Source organism: Crassostrea angulata, chromosome 7, assembly GCF_025612915.1.
Source record: "Crassostrea angulata isolate pt1a10 chromosome 7, ASM2561291v2, whole genome shotgun sequence".
Taxonomy (NCBI): domain Eukaryota; kingdom Metazoa; phylum Mollusca; class Bivalvia; order Ostreida; family Ostreidae; genus Magallana; species Magallana angulata.
In genome coordinates, this window is record NC_069117.1 from 16,440,761 (window position 1) to 16,459,237 (window position 18,477).

The window sequence follows — 18,477 nt, forward strand, 5'->3', positions numbered from 1 at the left end:
TACTTATGCATGCAAGTTTGATATCATTTGCACGTCAAGACCCTGACCATATCCCTGTCTTGTACAATAGTGCGAGTTCTTTTATAGCCATTATATATATATAAAAAACAGAATCTTCTAATATAGTCTTGTATAATTCGAGATTGAAGTCACGGATATTGTTCCAAAGTAAAATTTAAGAACACTTCAACTATCACTGCAAAATCAAACTACTTCACTAGAAACCTTTCTACTACTTTTATTGGTTTCATAAATAACCGTAATTAATGGGGGTGTGACAGGTTAAGCCATGTATGCAGAAACTGAAAATTCAAACACCTTATGCCAAATCAACAGACAAAAATATGCATAAAGAGATTCAGAAAAAATGATTTTTTTTTTATATATATTTAATGTCTTGACATGAACATTGTGAATAGACATTTTTATGTACAGACGTACAGCAGAATTAAGTGAGCAGTAATATCAAATATAATACCTTCAAAATATAAAGCCACAAACAACACAACACATGTGCACAATGAAAATACTGTATTTAAACTTGTTTTTATAAAGAATGCATTCATGTAAAATATGACTACTTTAAAATATGGTTTTCAGAAAATAATTGAGGACTTGTCTTCTATTTATTTCTATGATGAAATCTTAATTTTCTCATTACTTACCCCTGGGTTATAATTTGAACAAACTCAAATTACTCAAAAACTCAAAACTCACTTGAATGTTTTCTCAGGTGAGCCTAAATGTGATGGAATGATAACAAGAATAATTCTATAATAGTAAACTTAACATTATATAAATATATAAACATATAAGTAACATGCCATTAAACAGTGTAAGATTGCATTTACAACCTCATTAGTTCAAATAATTAATACCTTTTATATATTGTATGAAAATGTATAATGAAATTTATGAAAAAAACTCTGGAATTTTGAGTCTAAAAAATTGAAAGGGGGGGGGGTAATCTGTTTCAAATTCAAAATGGCTCTGAAATTGGGTGATGTTGCTTGGTGTTACGCCTGAGTATTTGATTAAAATATATGTCTATATTATGCATATGCAACGTCAAAAAAAGTCTCATATACCTTGTACATCAATTTGATACCAAGAAATTCTTTGTTCATCAACAAACAAGAAACCATGATTTAAAACTAAGAACTAGAGAATAATGCATTACAATTGTCTATAGCCACATTAGAACATGGTTTTAAAATTAACATCGTTACATTTCAACTATTTCAAGTATACAACCCATTACAATAAAAAAAATTAAATTAACTTTATAATCTTTACAACAAAAAGAGAGGTAGGAATCAGAAATAGGTTAACACTAATGGAATGCTTAAAAGATGTAAAAGGTGACATCCCTGAACCATGTGAAGCATGTATGAGACATAAAATTGCACCAACTTTAATTATTCTCAATCGTAGTACAATGTATCCTACAAAAAGTCAGAGGATTCAACAAGCAGAGTACCCTAGATATTTGTTCAAAGTTTTAAATAAAATTGATGAAGATGTTCATCTTTATCAAAAAGTAAATTTTAAGTTACCATACGCATGATCATAATGGGAAAAAAATAAACAAAATATTTTTGATTCTTTGCCCATGAAATGACAAATGTATACCCAATCTGGCATATATATATATATATAAAACCAAAAAATAGTGTTTATAAAGTTTAAAACCATATTAGAAATCATCTAAAAAATGCCTCTACAAAAAAAATCATCATCACTTAAGGTAGCTCGCGGGTTTACCTGACATTATTGTGAATGTTATCAAATGCAATTAATGTAAGGCTGTAAAGATACAGAAAATTGCTATTTTTGTTTTTAGGAAACTCCGAGTCAATCAATGCAAAAATAAAATGCCAGGCAACTACTGACATTATAAGTAAGAAATCGAATAAAACAGTTATCTCAAGCCAAAAGAAATTTAAGAATTTAATCGGTAGTACAGATTACGGAAGTTATAATTGTAAAAAAAAAGCGAAGTTAATGCATACATTCTATTTTAAAACATGACTATAAATGGAAGAGTTCTAACGCACACTCATTCTTTATCTTTATAGAACAAAATATGACTGTCACAATGTATGTGACATCTTTAAATTTTCAGCACTTGATATTATAAATCTTTGTATAAACAGTCATAAACCGCATATAAGCTTTTTAAAATATTTTCTTTTATACTTCTAAATATCTCATTTGTCATTAAAAAAAAAATTATGAGTTTACTATGACGGTCAACTCTTTACGTCGATTCCTATTGTGACGTCAGCAAACCCGCGAGCTACGTTAATTGCTAATAAAAGTCAACAAGAATCATCACTTAATAAAAAGTACAAAATAATGAAAAATCAAAGAGTAGAATTTAAAATACATTTTAAAAATGCCTCTACCAAAAACGATCAACATTACTTGCCTTAAATTTCAACAAAAATCACAGCACTACATGTACTAAAATAGGAATCAAAATCACTGCAGGAAAAACACGAAAATTATGTCTAGGATATGAGTCTTTGGGACTCATCGTCACAGCTGACCCTGGAGTTTGTCTCCGTGCTCATTCTGTTCCGTGAACTAGCAGACGTCATTCTCTCCCCTGACTGAAGTGCATTCTGCCTCTGTAGCCCTAGCAGTCTTTCGGAACCAGGCGACAGAAACACGTCTTCTGAACTCTCCATGTCCCCAAAATCACTGTCATAGTCTGAAGTCATTCGGAGAAGATTGTTGCAATTGCTGATTGAGTTTTCTGTTTCCAGGTCTTTTTGCTTATCTTCCTCAGATTCCAAGCTGTTTTGGAAATCTCCTGGCTTTCCAAGGAAGTCTGCCAGCCTGCCCCAGAAGTGAGGTTTCACACTTTTGTCTGTCCAGTCAAGGAAGGTCTTCCCCATCAACTTGGCTGGAACTTTACACTTTCCAAACTTGATTAAAACCAACACGTCATCCCTCTGTTAAAAACAGTACACCCTTATAATTTAAAATTTATATTAATTCCCTTTATTATAATCTTGAAGTGAGCAATACATATCAGTGGTGTTGAGGACGAATTCATCAATTCACTCTACCAATCAAGTAAAATAATGGAATTGAGCAGTTTAAAGTTACACTTTTGACTTAATTTTATACATCAAGTAGAGCTACAAATACCAATATAATTATCAATGTAAATGCACTAAAAAACAATCAATTTTTATTTTGAGTATATGTGCAAGGTATATAAATGATACATCAGGGCTGCGTTCAAGATCGTAGCTGCTACCTAGGGCTACATAGTTGAATGGTAAGCTTCAAGGTGTCCAGGTAGCGTAGTGGACAATGCACTCGCTTTTCACCGCTGCGACCCGAGTTCGATCCCCGTGATCGACAGAGGTAGTATGTGATAGGGTATGGCGGTCGCCCGCTTGGACACGTGGGTTCTCTCCGGGTACTCCGGCTTCTTCCCACACCAATGACCCCCTCGCGCTAACATCCGTGCCAACGAGAGATATTAATATAAGTTGTAGAACTTGTTTATCAATCGTTGTAAAATAAATAAAGTTCAGTTCAGTTCAATGGTAAGCTAGCCTAGCCGCTACGTAGATATTCGTAGCCTAAATATTTTATGCTAGGCATCAAATTCAAGATGGCCACCTTAGTTACCTCTTTGTAACAAACAGGAAATCTATTTATTTAGTGATATTTTGTTCATCTTTTAAGTTATGATAAATTTTAACATGTATGTTTCCGCTTGAAATAAAAATTATGTCAACATAATAACTAATAAGTCTTTAGTTGAATATTTTTATCTTCAAATCTGAGACCTAGTGGCTAACCTTGCAGTCTGTTCAATTAAACCTACATATCTACGACCTAGCGGCTAGGCTAGCTGCTAAGATCTTGAACGCAGCCCAGATGTGACTTTTCTGAGTGTACATCTACATCTGTATGAGTGTACCTTGACGATGGCCTTGTTGTGGGCTTGCTGAAGCTCGTACTGTCCCCACATAGACTTGAGAAAGTTCTTGGACATCACTATTATTGTCTTCCTGCTTTTGTACACTGCATCCAACACATTTTCAGCTATAGCCATGCCTTTAATATAGTTAAAAACCTTTATATTGAAGAGGTACAACCTTACGCTGAAAAACATTCATTCCCCTTTTCTTATATAATCTGCAAATGAAAAAAGTTTAATTCTGTTTTCTATCTTTAAATCTTTCTGTCATCATATGGTGAATTTCTACCAGCATGAATCTTTCCATCACACTAAATACATTTATATATATATATATATAAGGTATTTCACTACACCTAGACTTATGCTTTTTTAGACACTACGTCACAATATGGTGATTTAAATGTTTTGTTAAACTGTTTGTATCAATCGACTCAGATGTATATTATCATAGCTCAGTGGTTAAATTATCAGGCTTGTGAACGGCAGATATGAGTTTGAATCCGCCAGGGCTTTTGTTTATGTTTACTAAATGAAATTTTTGAAAATATCATTTTCATCCAAAATTGCACTTTTTTTTGCCTATTTGACACATATACTTCTTATCCATCATCCTTTCTATCATAATCAAGTAATTTTCTGCTGATTGGAGAAAATATTTCATGGTTTAGTGAGGCACCTTAACTATGCAAATTCAGAAAATTATCCCTTTCAATTTTAGCATAAACAAAGACTCCTTAATAAAAGGTAAAAATGCTTTTTTACCTGGTACAAAGTCCTTGAAGTCGATGTACACCTTGTAGCCCTCAGCCTCCAGGTTCTTTAACAGCTCCTGTTTTACCCAGTCCTCGTCCTCACTGCTGTAGGAGATGAACACATCATACTCCAGTTCACATTCGGGGACTGTGGACACAGAGGACACAGAATAACCAGACAGAACTAGTGCCTACCAACACTAAACACATCAAGTGTTCATAACATATAGTCCTATGCACTGCATGTACAGGTATGCTTTAAATTAAAATTTCAGATGCCACTTTCCAATTTTGACCTTCATAAAAGCGGTTATTTCATGTGGGTTTTTTTGTGTTGACTTACAAGAATAAAACGCTACTTCAAGTATTCATAATTATTCAGTCCACATTTACTTACCGTCATAGTGCTCTGTATCTGGGGCTGGCCATTCCATTTTCTCTTGGTGCCGTTTTCTGATCAATAAGCCAACAGTCAATAGGAAGAGTAAGAGAACGAACCCACCAGCACCTACACTAATGATGGCCCAAAGTGGCAGGATATTGGTCGGGTCTCCTCCTTAAAATCAAATACACTAGAAATGAGACTGGTTTAATGTAGTGAATATGATAAGCATACTGGTAACTTTCTTACTTTTCTAGATGCATCAAGACATTTTCTAAACTTTACCTGGTTGAGCTATTTCAACAGTGATATTTTGGTGGTCACTTCCAAGAGCATTGCTTCCAACACATTGATAGGTGCCTAAGTCTTCCTCCTAATGAAGGAGAATCAAGAGATACATGAAAACTAATCCTTTCTGACCCGTGCACTATTATAATTTGTGCCAAATGTTGTTACATTTTAACTTTAAAATCTCTAATTTTGTAAACTGTGATGTTTTTGTTCCTCGTGACTTACTGTGGCATTGTTTACAGTCAATAGGAGCATGGACTCTGTTTGGTTGGCACTGGTGCTGAATCCATATGTTGTCTTCTCAGTGTCTGTAAGATCTGTACCATTGAATCTCCAGTTTCTCTCCAACTACAAAATAGACCCCAAAAATTCATAAACATTCTTAGGATGAAAATGGTTTGTTCATGAGCAAGTACATAAGTTCGGATACCATATATCCGGTAATTTTCACATTGATTTAGTTTTGCTTTTTTTTGCGATCTCTTTTAAATCGTAAATAATTAATTACACAGAAATTATATCCTGTATCATTTTCTATAAGAAACTTTTTAATTCGCAAAAAATGACTGACAAATGTTAAAAATGATACAGATTTTCCCCATTTTCGCAAATTTTGTGAAATGCGAAAAAAAATTGGATATATGGTATTCTGATTTTCACTTTAAATACTTTGACTTATATTATTTGCAAATTAATCCATTTTTTTGTCAATTTTACTGGTATACTTACAGAAAAACCTAAAGGGTTGTTTTTGTTAGGATTCCCCACATAAAAAGTACAACTGATGTTGAAGCTGTCACCCAGCTTGATGTACTTCACTCGACTTTCTGGATCTACCTGGACCACCCTTGGAGCAGTCTTTTGATTTCGCTCTATTTTGATGGAGAGAATAATAAGTTAGATTTTTTTCATTCATGCAAGAAATTCCAAAGGGCAAAGACAGTAAATTTTCCAGTCACACTGTATTTTCACAGTATTCTGTTAATCTAATTTTTGGTCCCGATTCAGCATCCAAGTCTGTTAAGTCAATTAGTATGCCCAGAATGGCAGATGCACCATCCATCCAAGTTTTGTGAAGATTGGACAAGTAATAGCTTAGATACAGGACCTGCTCCAAAAATTTTAATTGGGTCTGATGTTAATGCTGAGGGTAAAGCATAAGCTTCCCTCAACTTCGTCTCAATGAGCTAAACAGCTGAAATATGGTAATAATGTACAAAACAGGGGGAGATGGAAAGCCAATGGAGTTGCCCTAAGTCCCCTATGGGACACTGTGGATAAAGTCAAGTATTACATCAAACTAATAAGTAATTTAATCATTTTTGATATACTTAATCTGTACTTTGATTTATTATACCTAAAAAACATTTTGTACTTGCTTCACACAATTACACATAAGTTGTCAAATGACAATTACATGTATAGAACTTTTAAATTAGAGGCATTTGAATTTGTAATAGTAATGTATGTAATCTATTTTACTGTTACTTTTAATTTCAATACCATCTTGGTTGAAATATTCAATTTTCAACTTATATTTAATTACCGGTATACTGAAAATAAATCCCCTTCTCTCCATGCAATCTTACCATCCACTGTTATCTCCCTTGCGTAGCTGTCTGTAATGTAGCCTTGATACCAGAGGGAGCAGTTGTACCATCCTGTATCATCCGTCAATGGGTCCTTAATGAACAGTTCCTCATTCCTACTGAGCAACTGAACTGTAAATTCTGATTAAGGATCAACAAATTGAAACTTTCTATAAACTGTACTTATTAAATTAACTCATGACATGCAAGTTTATATGTTCTTCGATAGTAATTTTTTAAGGACACCTAGCTAGAAACTGAACTCTGGTCAATTTCTATTTTATACTAGAGTTTCATACTCCACAGACAACATTATAAATCTCTCAATTTGGGTTTGCCTCAGCCCTTGATTACTTTCTTAACAAAGTCCACTGACCAAGTATGTTCATTAACCATCAGGCAATCTTAACTCTTATTATTTTTTTCCTCAAATCGGAGAACTATGATTTTATGAACATAATTGAGGGAAAAGTAGCCCCCCCCCCAATGCATGCTCTTCATTAGACACCCCAAGGGAAAAGAAATAGGCTTACAAAGATTTAAAGTCTGAAAATAGAGACAGTGCTTCAAGTAGCTGCAGACAGTCAGATGGAATTTCCTCAAGCATCAGACAGCAGAGAGAGGACTGAGCAAGATGCACCTCTGCACAAGATTGATATTTGTTAAAGTTCTGCAAGTTCAATGATAAAAATAAAATGGTGTCATAGATAAACTGAATCGTTATAAAGGATATCTTTCATTTGGGATCACCTGTACTCCATTTTTGTACCATGTGATGCTGGTGTTTTGTGATTCTGAAGCTGTGTCACGGAGACATTCTAACTTGATGCCCTGTTGCGAATGTTCAACAAATTCTGTGTAATACCAATTTTTTGAAGCAAATGAAGGTTGTTCATGAGAGAGATGTAGTTTTTCCGTACTTTTTAAGTTGATAAACGTCCGTCCATTTTCCCTTATTATCGACGAATATGATTGAGAAATGAACGTGAACAACATTAACAGCACAACGTTTCCTTTCATCTTTCTTTGTAAAAACTCCACCTAAAATGAAAATAAATTACAAATGAAATATACAGTCTGTCATGCCATTGCAATGATACAGAAAATGCATTTTGGATGCATGACCTTAGATAACAATTATCACATCATACGTTCGTTATCATAACTTATAAATCGTGCTATATGTATGCATATACACCATACCTGAACACCTTCTCAACCTCGGTTATCAGTGGTTATCTCTATTGAATACCCCTCCCACTCCAAAACGTTATGACAACAAACTAAGCATTTGGAAACTATTCGGATTAAACTTATTTTAAGAAATTCACAGGTTGACGTTGCCGTTTTCTGAAATTCAACCAAAAGTTCAGGCAAAAGTGAAAGTTGTTTCTCGGAAAACAAACACTCGGAACTCGCAATGTTCTTAACCTTGTTGTGATAAGATCCGAGAAGTGCCAAATGGGAAGAAAGAATTTTTAGCATATCGAGTCCAACCAAAATACTAAATTACCATAGATTTATCTCCAATATATCGCGAACAGTATGTGAAATGAGATACTAAACAATATTTTACCGACATAAACTGTGAGGCACATTTTAGCAGGTACAGTCGGGTACACTACATATTTCTTTAAATTTCAGGGACCCCCCCCTCCCCAGAGAGAGAGAGAGAGAGAGAGAGAGAGAGAGAGAGAGAGAGAGAGATTTGGAAATTAAAGATAAAAACAAGTCCTCATATGGTTAATACTAAGTGGTTAAAGAAAATTGAAACAAAGCTTTAGGATTTTTAATGGGAAATTTATATTTAAAAATTCAATTATAATTTTATCCTGGCTAAAAAAAATTCAGAATGGACCTGACGAGCCTGACCTATCTGCTACACATCTTAATCCATGCCATCCTTCAACATGTTCATTAATATATGGTTACATTCATTATAAAAAGAACAATGAATTACATGTAAACAGAAGACACAAACACATTTTTCTATATTTTTATTAAAACAATTTAAACACAGACAGCACAGGAACAATGTCTATCAGAGGACTGTGTGGATTCAATAGGTTGTGATGGGGTAACATTAGAAAACAGTGGAACATCACAGTAAATATATTTTTGTACAAAAACCCTCTTGTATGTTAATAACTCTGTACTATAAAACTTTTCTGTATTAAAAAAGGTACAAATTCAAATGTCTGTAATTTCAAAACCATAAAATTAATGTCCACCACAATATTCGCTATTTTACTTTAATTATTCTTAGTGTTATAACTTACCATTAAAATTTTGTGTGTATCTATGTTTGTCACTTTAGTTTTAGATTTTTTAAAGTATTTTCACTGATGCTTCAACTTGTGTAGAAATCATTTGGACCCCCTAATAAAAAAAAAAAATGTTCATGCATGGTGCAGTATTGAAACAATAGACACCACAACCTACCAAGTATCTTATATTTTTAGAAAAAAAATATCTTAATTCTTCAACTACTTGTATAGAAAATTACAATATATTTATGAATATTGTGGATGAGAATGCAATTCAATAAATGGAATGTGTTTTACATGTAAACAAAATCTCCTATTATATATATGACACCAATATATTCGGTGTGCCCCTTATAAATATTGACAATGTGCATGTTATACCTTTACTAAACAAGCTATGAGTGGGTTATTAAAAATACACAGTCAAATATGAGGGGAAGGATTCAATATCACGGCCAGAATATGTGAAAGTGTATACTGCCTTCATAGTTAATACAAATGAATAGCATAGTATTTACTTGTCAACCATATTTGATCTAATAAAGCAGAAATGAAATCAGATACATGTTTATATCATGTACTTAGAGGCAGAATTAAACCAAAAAGAGGGTGGGTGTTAAACAATCATATTTTCCAAGTTTCTTTTTTAAAGAGTCTTGCATTGAGTTTCTTTTTACAAGTCTTAAAGAAATTACTCAGCTTGTTATCATAAATCTATCATAAATCTTCTCCTACATTGTACTAACCACCAATCAATAAATAAGTATAGAAAATTGTTAAAAGTACCTCTGAAACAATTGCTGAAAATATTGAAAATTCTGTACTTGTTGGTTGAAATGATTAAGGTTCTGCAGGATAACTTTGAAAGAGAAAAATCTTTTCTAGTCCTTTTTTTCAAATCATGATTGAAATAAGAGTAAAAAAAATTTTAAGTCTTCCTTTTTGTTACATGGAAAATATAAATTAAGAATGGGATGATCAAATTCTGTACAAGTGAAAAGCTCCTTTTCTTTAAAATGGAAAACAGAAGATTGCATTGGGGTGGAAATAACCTGACCATTGAATGAGTATATACACAGCAATCTTAACATGAAGCAATATCTATGAAAATGCACAATAAATAATTACTACCTGGAATAATGGGAATTATAATTAAAGTTCATTAACATATTACATTTAAAAAAAAAATAGTCTATAAACAGACCTATAGTTAAAAAACTTCTGATTTTCCTTTAAATAATTGGAATTAATCTCCATTACAAAAGAAAACCTACAAGTCAAATATCTACAGTGGGAAATAACAAGCAAAACTCCAAGGAACATGGCTAAAAAATAACAATGGATAAATATGAAGCACTTATTTCATATCCACAACAGCATTTACAAGCAATACATATCATTTTTTTTTTTACAATGAACTCTCTTAAAAAGCACTGTTTTCAGTCATAGACACAATGTCCTTAATAACAAGCAAGAAAATAAAAATGCCCCAAAATTGTAGAAAAAAAATCTTAATTATGTCTCCAATTTTTTGTTCATTTTGAAGAATATGTTTTTTTTTAATATCATTGAAAAATGACATTTGTAGATGAAAATAAATCCATTACCCAACTACTATTCCATTATAATTCTTTTTAAATCTTCACATTTTAATACACAACCTTCTTTTTATTTCTCAAATCAAAATGTAATAAATTATATATGAGCACAAATTTGAATAAAAAATGAAAATCTATCTCAAAAAGATAGACTTTTTTTAATAAAAAAAATATCACAAATTTAAATGGTGGGGATGGGATACACAATCAATGAAGGTATTTACATAGTTCAGAGGCTTATTCTGAAATTCAACTACTTCATGCAATCATAATAATTCATATTGCCAAAAAACATCAAATTTTACAATAAATACAAATGTCTGTGCACAAAATACATCAAAAGATCACCTGTGTCTTAAAAAGTATTAATATCAATAAACAATAAAACCCATTATGGCCTCACTATATATATATTTCTATAAGAAAAGTTAAGCAAACATCAAACAACTTCATGAGTAATTCTCATTGATAATTTCAGATTAAAACTCATTGATAATTTCAGATTATAGATTACAATTACAGGCTACTTGTCCAATAAAACTACTCTTTTGCACATAAAAGCCAATAATGGGACCCTAATATTGCACAGTAAATCACAGAATATCCAACAATTCAATCAAAACACAACAGTTGCCATTATGCTCAAGGGTATTAATGCACTGATCAATATTACACAACTAGAAAAAGAAATACAGTCATACAAATAATGCACAAATACACATGTATTTCTTTATTTTAAAAAGCAAAAAGAAAAAAACCAACTTTTTTCACTTTTCTTAGTGCACTTGATAGAATACTGAAAAGAGTAATACTTTAACAAAAACATGAATAAATATTATTTGCTAACTGATAACAATATAGAGACTAGAAGATGAAATAATTATTTATCCATGGTCACCGATTGAAAACAGTATCAATATCTCCCATCTTACAATTTAATATTTTTCCAACATTATAGAGATAATTGTTTTAGTTATACTAGTATGCTTACTAATAAAATAGTCTTCACAATTAACAAAATATAATTTTCGTAAACTAAATCTATATTTGAAGATTTCCACACTAAATGATAATAAATGTATCCATTTCAAATACTTTAACTTCAAGTTTCACTTCTCCTTATTGAAAATATTGGTTTCATTGAAAAATTAATGAACCAAAACGAAAAGAACATGACACATACAGGCAATTCGTGTGCAATTAGCAAGAAAAAAAGACATGTACAATAAGCTAAACTAGGTAAAAATGTGGGTGTTTTATCAATTGAGTACATGTGCCTGCATATCAATAGAAGCATTAATTTAAGCATATAACTAGATAAAAAAGATTAGAAAATTGGAAACTTCTTAGTGACCCTAGCTAATCCACTTGTAAAATGTCTCAGATTCCATGAGAACTGCTCAATTCAGGATCATATCCTCGGAATACCGGTTTCCACGAATCCTCTTGTGCATCATCATCCTGTTGGCTGTGACTTGTCTTTTGTCGCAGTCCATGTACTCCATGGAATAATCCATCTCTGTCGGAGCTTGGAATTCTGACGTCTCTGTCATGGTCACCTGCAGACAAACAGACATTTTGTACATTCTCCGTTCTTCATGAACTTGTAATTATCTTCTCAAGAGTTCAAATATTTCAACTGTTATGTTTTTATATTGTTCAATTACATGTCTTAACAATTCTGATACTAGTATATAGTGATGAGTTATATGTACAAAGCATTATTTTTTTATTATCTCATTTTTTCCCTGTATCAATGCAATCTTTTGCCTTGTTAATAAAGCAAATCTGTGGTTAGATCAATACTTGAAGTATCATTGCTGATGTAATTTATTGTTTTTATGTAATAATTTGCAAATAAGTCATATATTGATGATTATTTAGATTAAAAGTTTTATCCTGTGAATTCATCCCAAAGCAGTTGTTTACATTATTGAAGGAAATCAATTTTGACCTTAATATGATATGCCCCTCCATCCAATACTTTATCAGGCCAAAATTTTTAACTTAATCAACAGTAACATTGCAAGAATTTACCTAATTGAACATTGTACATGTATGTGAAAATATAATGAAAGAAAAAGTTAACAACATGGTATGATAATGTAAAATGAATAAAAATGTTCAACATACAAATGATCTGACCTCCATACTGTTTAAGTTTGGAAACCTGCAATTGTTCATTTGGGAATGGACAGGAGGAAGGGAGGCAGCCATGTGGTTATTCTGGAACGAGGCTCGCTCCAGGGAGCCACGGTTCCCCATGCTGAAATGTGGCATCGGGGCGCCGCCATCTAAGGGGGCCCTCGTGGTGGAGTTGAACTGTTCCATGAATTCTCCTGGAGATTCCTGGGTTCCCTTAAACAAATTAATCTTCACCTCTGAGTATATTAAGTTATCATAGCTTACGAACAAAGTAATTCCAAAAATGGAGAGCATGTAATAGATGTTTTGGTATGACACAAGTAGCCAACCAGCGTACAATACTTAAGTTCATATAAAATGTTAAGAATCATCTCTCTAAACAGTACAACACACATAGTAAATTTTGGTTAAGTAATAATTATTTTTTAAATGGAAAAATTGAGCAATTCCCTCTATTTTTATACCTGGTCATACTTCAACATGAAATATGTATCTTATATCAACCTTGTACACATCAGTCAACAGAAGCACTGCCAAGAGGGACATCCCCTCGTGAAAGGTAATGTTTTTCTAATGTGTTGTTTAACTCATTTGTTACCTTAAGTTACTGGTAACTGACCAATAATTTTCTATTTATTGAAAAGTTATCTACTTATATTGTTAAGTTATGTACAACTCATAAGTACATGTACATGTATCTACTTGTTGTGGCAGTAATAAAGTTTTGCTTTTTCCTGAAAGGTTTTATTTGTTAATTATTTTCAATTAATCAAGGAAAAGGATTAGAGTAAGTAATTAATATGTCTCAGGAGATGTTAAAACTTGTAATCACTATACAAGCGTTCTGATAACCCCTAAAAGACACAAAAATACATGTAATCATCAAATCTGCAAATCATAATGACTTGCTTCAATTACCTCTGCCTGTGCAATAGCGAAGTAGACCTCTTCAAACTGTGCATTAAGCGTCCTGTCTGCATTAGCTTTCTGTAACACCAGACAAAGGTTGATGAGTTCACTTTCAAGGAATGTGGATCTCTCGGGGGCTCCATGCCACTTCACCATCTCGGAAAAATGTCTGCAAGCCAGAGCCAGCTCATGGGACTTCTTTCTCTGCTGTCTGAGAATCTGCAGGGATGAGATGTCTGGTGTGTCATTAGACTTGAGATCGTCACAGACATTCAGGTAGGCCTTGATTTCTCTCTGGTACTCCACAGGAATGTTTTTGGTCTTGCACATGTCTAGGAGGACACTCATCTTTTTCTGCAAGACTTCCAAGGAATCTTTGGGATTATTATTGGGATCCTTCCATTTGATCCCGTTCTCGGAGGGCCACCCTGGAGGTTTCTTATCGGCTGTCCAGATCTGGCTGGAGCTGTACGGGTTCTGGCCGATACAGATTCTGGAGAGTTTAGGCACCAGCTCCCTCAAGGTGTGAGTCAGTATGGTTTTAGTCTGTTCATCGCTTGTGGCTGAGCCTGTTTTCAGGTTGCAGCATGTGCACTTTGGAGTACTCGGAAGACTTTTCCTTTTCCTGCTGCTTTGTTTTGTGTGGAATGATGAAGAAATCTGGGTAGTTCTCCCTTCAAATGCCTACAAAATCAATGGGATGAATTTATGAATAGAGTTTAACATATAATCAAACATCAAAAACATTTTAACAAGATATGTAAAAATGTCATCTTTATTTCAAGTTTAGTATCTAAAAAGTGTTGTTACTCTATTTCAATAATTTTACAAAGAATTTTAAAAATGCACTGAATTTTTTGACAAAGTTTAACATCTAAAATTTGAATACTTATCACAGATTACTGTGACACAATGCCTGTACCAACATGTAAGTGTATTCTCAAAAATTAATTTTGTCTTCATTCATTTCAAAGGATAAAAAATCTTAGTTCACCAGCTTACTTAATCAATACATGTATTGTTAATTAAAAGATGAATTTTATGAATATTCTGTTAGTTAGATAAAGGAGTATAAAGTAATACTGATCTATTGATTTCATGAGACTAGATCATGGAGCACAATGGTACTGTATTATATCATCAGTATGCTACTTCCATTCAGTTTTTTCATTAATCTCCCTTATTACCATATCTATTAGCTACATGTAGCAAATGACTGCACACTCTGGCAGTAATGGCATACATGATAGTGACAGCTGTTTAAGATCTATATAAATTTAAGGCATAACCTGTGTTTAAACTATAAAATAGAATAACATAGACTTCCATATTGTTTCCTGAAAAGCAAGCAAATAATTCAAATTTGTTTGTATTACACTATCTAATGAACTTATAAACTCTTACTGGATTTATTTCTTACATTAGGAAATTTATGCCAATTGATTGAATTTTATAGTAACAACCATTAAAACATTAACCCTATGGGTGGCTACATTTTTGATACTTGTATAGCTAAATTTATTGTGGGGTACTCTGCCACACTTACATGCAATCGTCTCAGGAAAAGAAAACAGAGGCTGGCTACACGGAAGTTACTGGTGTGCTTGGTCCCTGGACTGTGACTGTGGTGGACTGACACTTGTTGGGAGTGGTTTCTTACATGTAGAGTTCCCTGAGAAAAAAATAAACAGGGGATAAAGATGGTAACAACAACAAAAAACAACAAGTTGTTTTAATTGATGTTTTACAGCAATCTAATACCAATGTCGCATTGTAAATAAAAAACTGAGCTCCATGGAGAGGACTAATATACGCAGTGCCTGCTGTCCAATCCATTTATGTTTTCCATGATAAAATATTGTTTAAATTAAATACTGAGCATTCCCTGCCCAAGGTTATCATATATTGCACCTTCATATGCATGCAGTTTTTAACATATATTCTTACAGTATTGCATAAGCAATACATGTCTCCTAAATTAATTTCTTCATCATCTGCTGATCTTGCAATCTTAATAAAACTCAAACTTCTATAGTTTCTCATTATAAAGTTACACAGCAAGTTTGAAATCAATTCACCAAACTATAACGACCAAAATTCATAAAAAGTTTTATTTGTTTTAAGACTTAAGTCAGGTATATGTGCATCTATTCAGTTATCATATTAAAACATGAAACTAAAAGTTATATTTTCTTGTTTCTTTGATACATGTATATGTGAAAAATGGGCCAAGAAAATTGTGTAAAATAAAGTGTGACTGTGTCACTATGCAACACACCTACAAAGAAGCCAATTAGACCCACTCAAAGGAAATATCTCCCCCCAAAACAGGAGCACAGTCAACTGTCAATAGTTAATTTGATAAAAAAACAAGTGTAATTGTTTGTTGCTGGTAAAAGCTACAGTAACAATAAAAGGATTTAAGTAAATTTTGTGCTTTGAATGATTATAAATCTGTAAAATACAAAAAATAGGGTTGAAAAAACTTGTACTCTAAATGCTGTAGGCTACTTTTGGAAAAAGATGATCAGGTGAATACTGACAGAGAGATGACAAAGACATTGATTTGTGTTTTTTATGCTTACTGCTTATACCTTATTTCCTAAACACAGATTTTCAAAGAAGTCAAACAAATAAAGAATTTAAATTTGTATTTCCCAGTGTGGTGAAAATTAGTAGTATTTACAAGGACAGGAAATACTGGTGTTTACCACTGGTAATTTCCAGCACCAGTATTTTCCGGTCAAGACTTAAAATAAGCATGCTACCAGCAATTGTTTGTTCTTTTTGTAAGGTGGAAATCATTCAAGTTCTTAAGTTATATATACTTTGTTTATTATGTAACTGACTTACTCTTCAGCCAATATTTTCCATAAACCCAAATAAAAACTTTTGTTATGTATCTAATCAAAGTTTAAAAAATTGTTGTCCTTCTCACATTTTGAAAGGTTTGGCTTTAAATATTGTACATTAGTTGATTATTCTTGTTCTGTTGTGTGTGTAAATTCAGTCAAAGTGACCATACAAAACCTTACACTTTATAATATTTATACTCACATTGATTCTAGACAGGAAAACAAAACAGTAGCTAATTTTTCGAAAGATTCTCTTCATTCCGTGATGCCCTGAATTCATTGTAGCCATACCTCCGCCTGGAATATGTGATGAAATAGATTGTTATGAACATGATAACACTTCTCAAACAATGCCTTCTATAGCTATATAATATATAGCTATGTAATTGGTTTATAAACTTAAGGTTTATCAGGCTGCCCAAACTTAATTCTATGTTTTAGTTTTACGTAACTTCAATATATCAAACATACAAGGGAAGACGAAAAAATTCAAACAAACAACATATTCAAACAATTTTTATCCATTTACAATAATACCAATACAGTTTGTTTTCAAGATACAGTAGGCTACCTCTTTAATAATGATCTCTCCTGACAATCCCATTGAGTGTCTGATAGATATATAGTCCATAACGTGCTCTATACATTTTGAATTTCTACAGATTGCAGCATTTTAGTAAAATCAAACAGGAAAAGATTGAATGAATAAAACTCGGAGTAATCAGTTTTTTTTTTTTCTAAAACACATTTTCTCCTAAACCTACGCAGGTGGGTTACGTTAAACATAGAACTATACTCTGTCCCAAGTTTCTGCTTCCACCGCTTTTAGCTCTATATCTAGATAATTATAAATACCTCTGCGCCAACTTTTCATCCATTCACTAGAATGAAAAAAGTCTAGATCATCTGTTTTAAAAGCCCCCTCTACCATGTCTACTGCTTCAGGTTTCAATACACAACCAAAAATAGAAAGTCTACAGAATTTTTGCATTGCAAACAATATAAAGTACCCTTCATAACATTAAAAAATTATGCGAGTTAATCCAGGTACCAGTATATCCGAATGGATAAAAGATTTAAAGATTTTCCCATTTTGAATCTCAAACGATGTTTGTTTTTGTTCATGTGAAGATCTCCGGGCTTAAACAGATGATGCATCAATGAAGAAATCTTAGATTTTTTTTCCCTTTGACCAATTTGAATTATACCTCATTGACAGACATGTTTATTTTAATGGAAAATCATCAAAAAGTGACGGAAGCAATAACTTGGGACAGACTATAACTTTATACAGCCTCATTGTACATTTGACAATATTTTTAATTTCGAGACATTTCAAAAAATCATATCATCTGAAACGTAAAATGATTCTTAAAATTATCATAATTTAAAGACAGCACGTCTATTTTTAAAGGAAGTTATAACACTTCAATAATTAACCTGAATAGTTTGAAATTAAATGCATACATCGAAAGTCATAAGAAAACAAGGTGCACAAATCCAAAAAGATAAACAATCTCGTCAGATTTATATGGCATGGAATCTCTAACAATGATTACACATTTCAGATAAATAACAAACCTTATATGTTATATAGTTTTAATATAACTGCAGAGATGTTCTACGGGTTGAATTTTCCCCTATTTGTTTGTTATGTTTATCAGTTTCACCATCCGCCATTTGACAGCACAGAGTCGTTAAAACGCTTGACCTAATTCGTCAACGTAGCCAACAGGTTTG

At 32.6% G+C, this 18,477-nt stretch overlaps 1 protein-coding gene across 1 annotated transcript; it reads right to left on the bottom strand.

The window, feature by feature from the left end:
* Positions 1 to 12: 12 nt before the first annotated feature.
* Positions 13 to 18,477, bottom strand: LOC128191582 (uncharacterized). The gene is made up of 16 exons (XM_052863713.1): positions 18,319 to 18,477; positions 16,940 to 17,034; positions 15,429 to 15,554; positions 13,892 to 14,566; positions 12,974 to 13,186; positions 12,257 to 12,387; positions 7,696 to 7,915; positions 6,964 to 7,096; positions 6,104 to 6,246; positions 5,600 to 5,722; positions 5,369 to 5,456; positions 5,099 to 5,257; positions 4,712 to 4,849; positions 3,947 to 4,083; positions 2,304 to 2,960; positions 13 to 1,741 (listed from the first exon to the last, which is right to left on the bottom strand). The coding sequence occupies exons 2-15, from the start codon at positions 17,024 to 17,026 to the stop codon at positions 2,514 to 2,516; spliced, it is 2,820 nt and encodes a 939-aa protein (XP_052719673.1). The 5' UTR covers positions 17,027 to 17,034; positions 18,319 to 18,477; the 3' UTR covers positions 13 to 1,741; positions 2,304 to 2,513.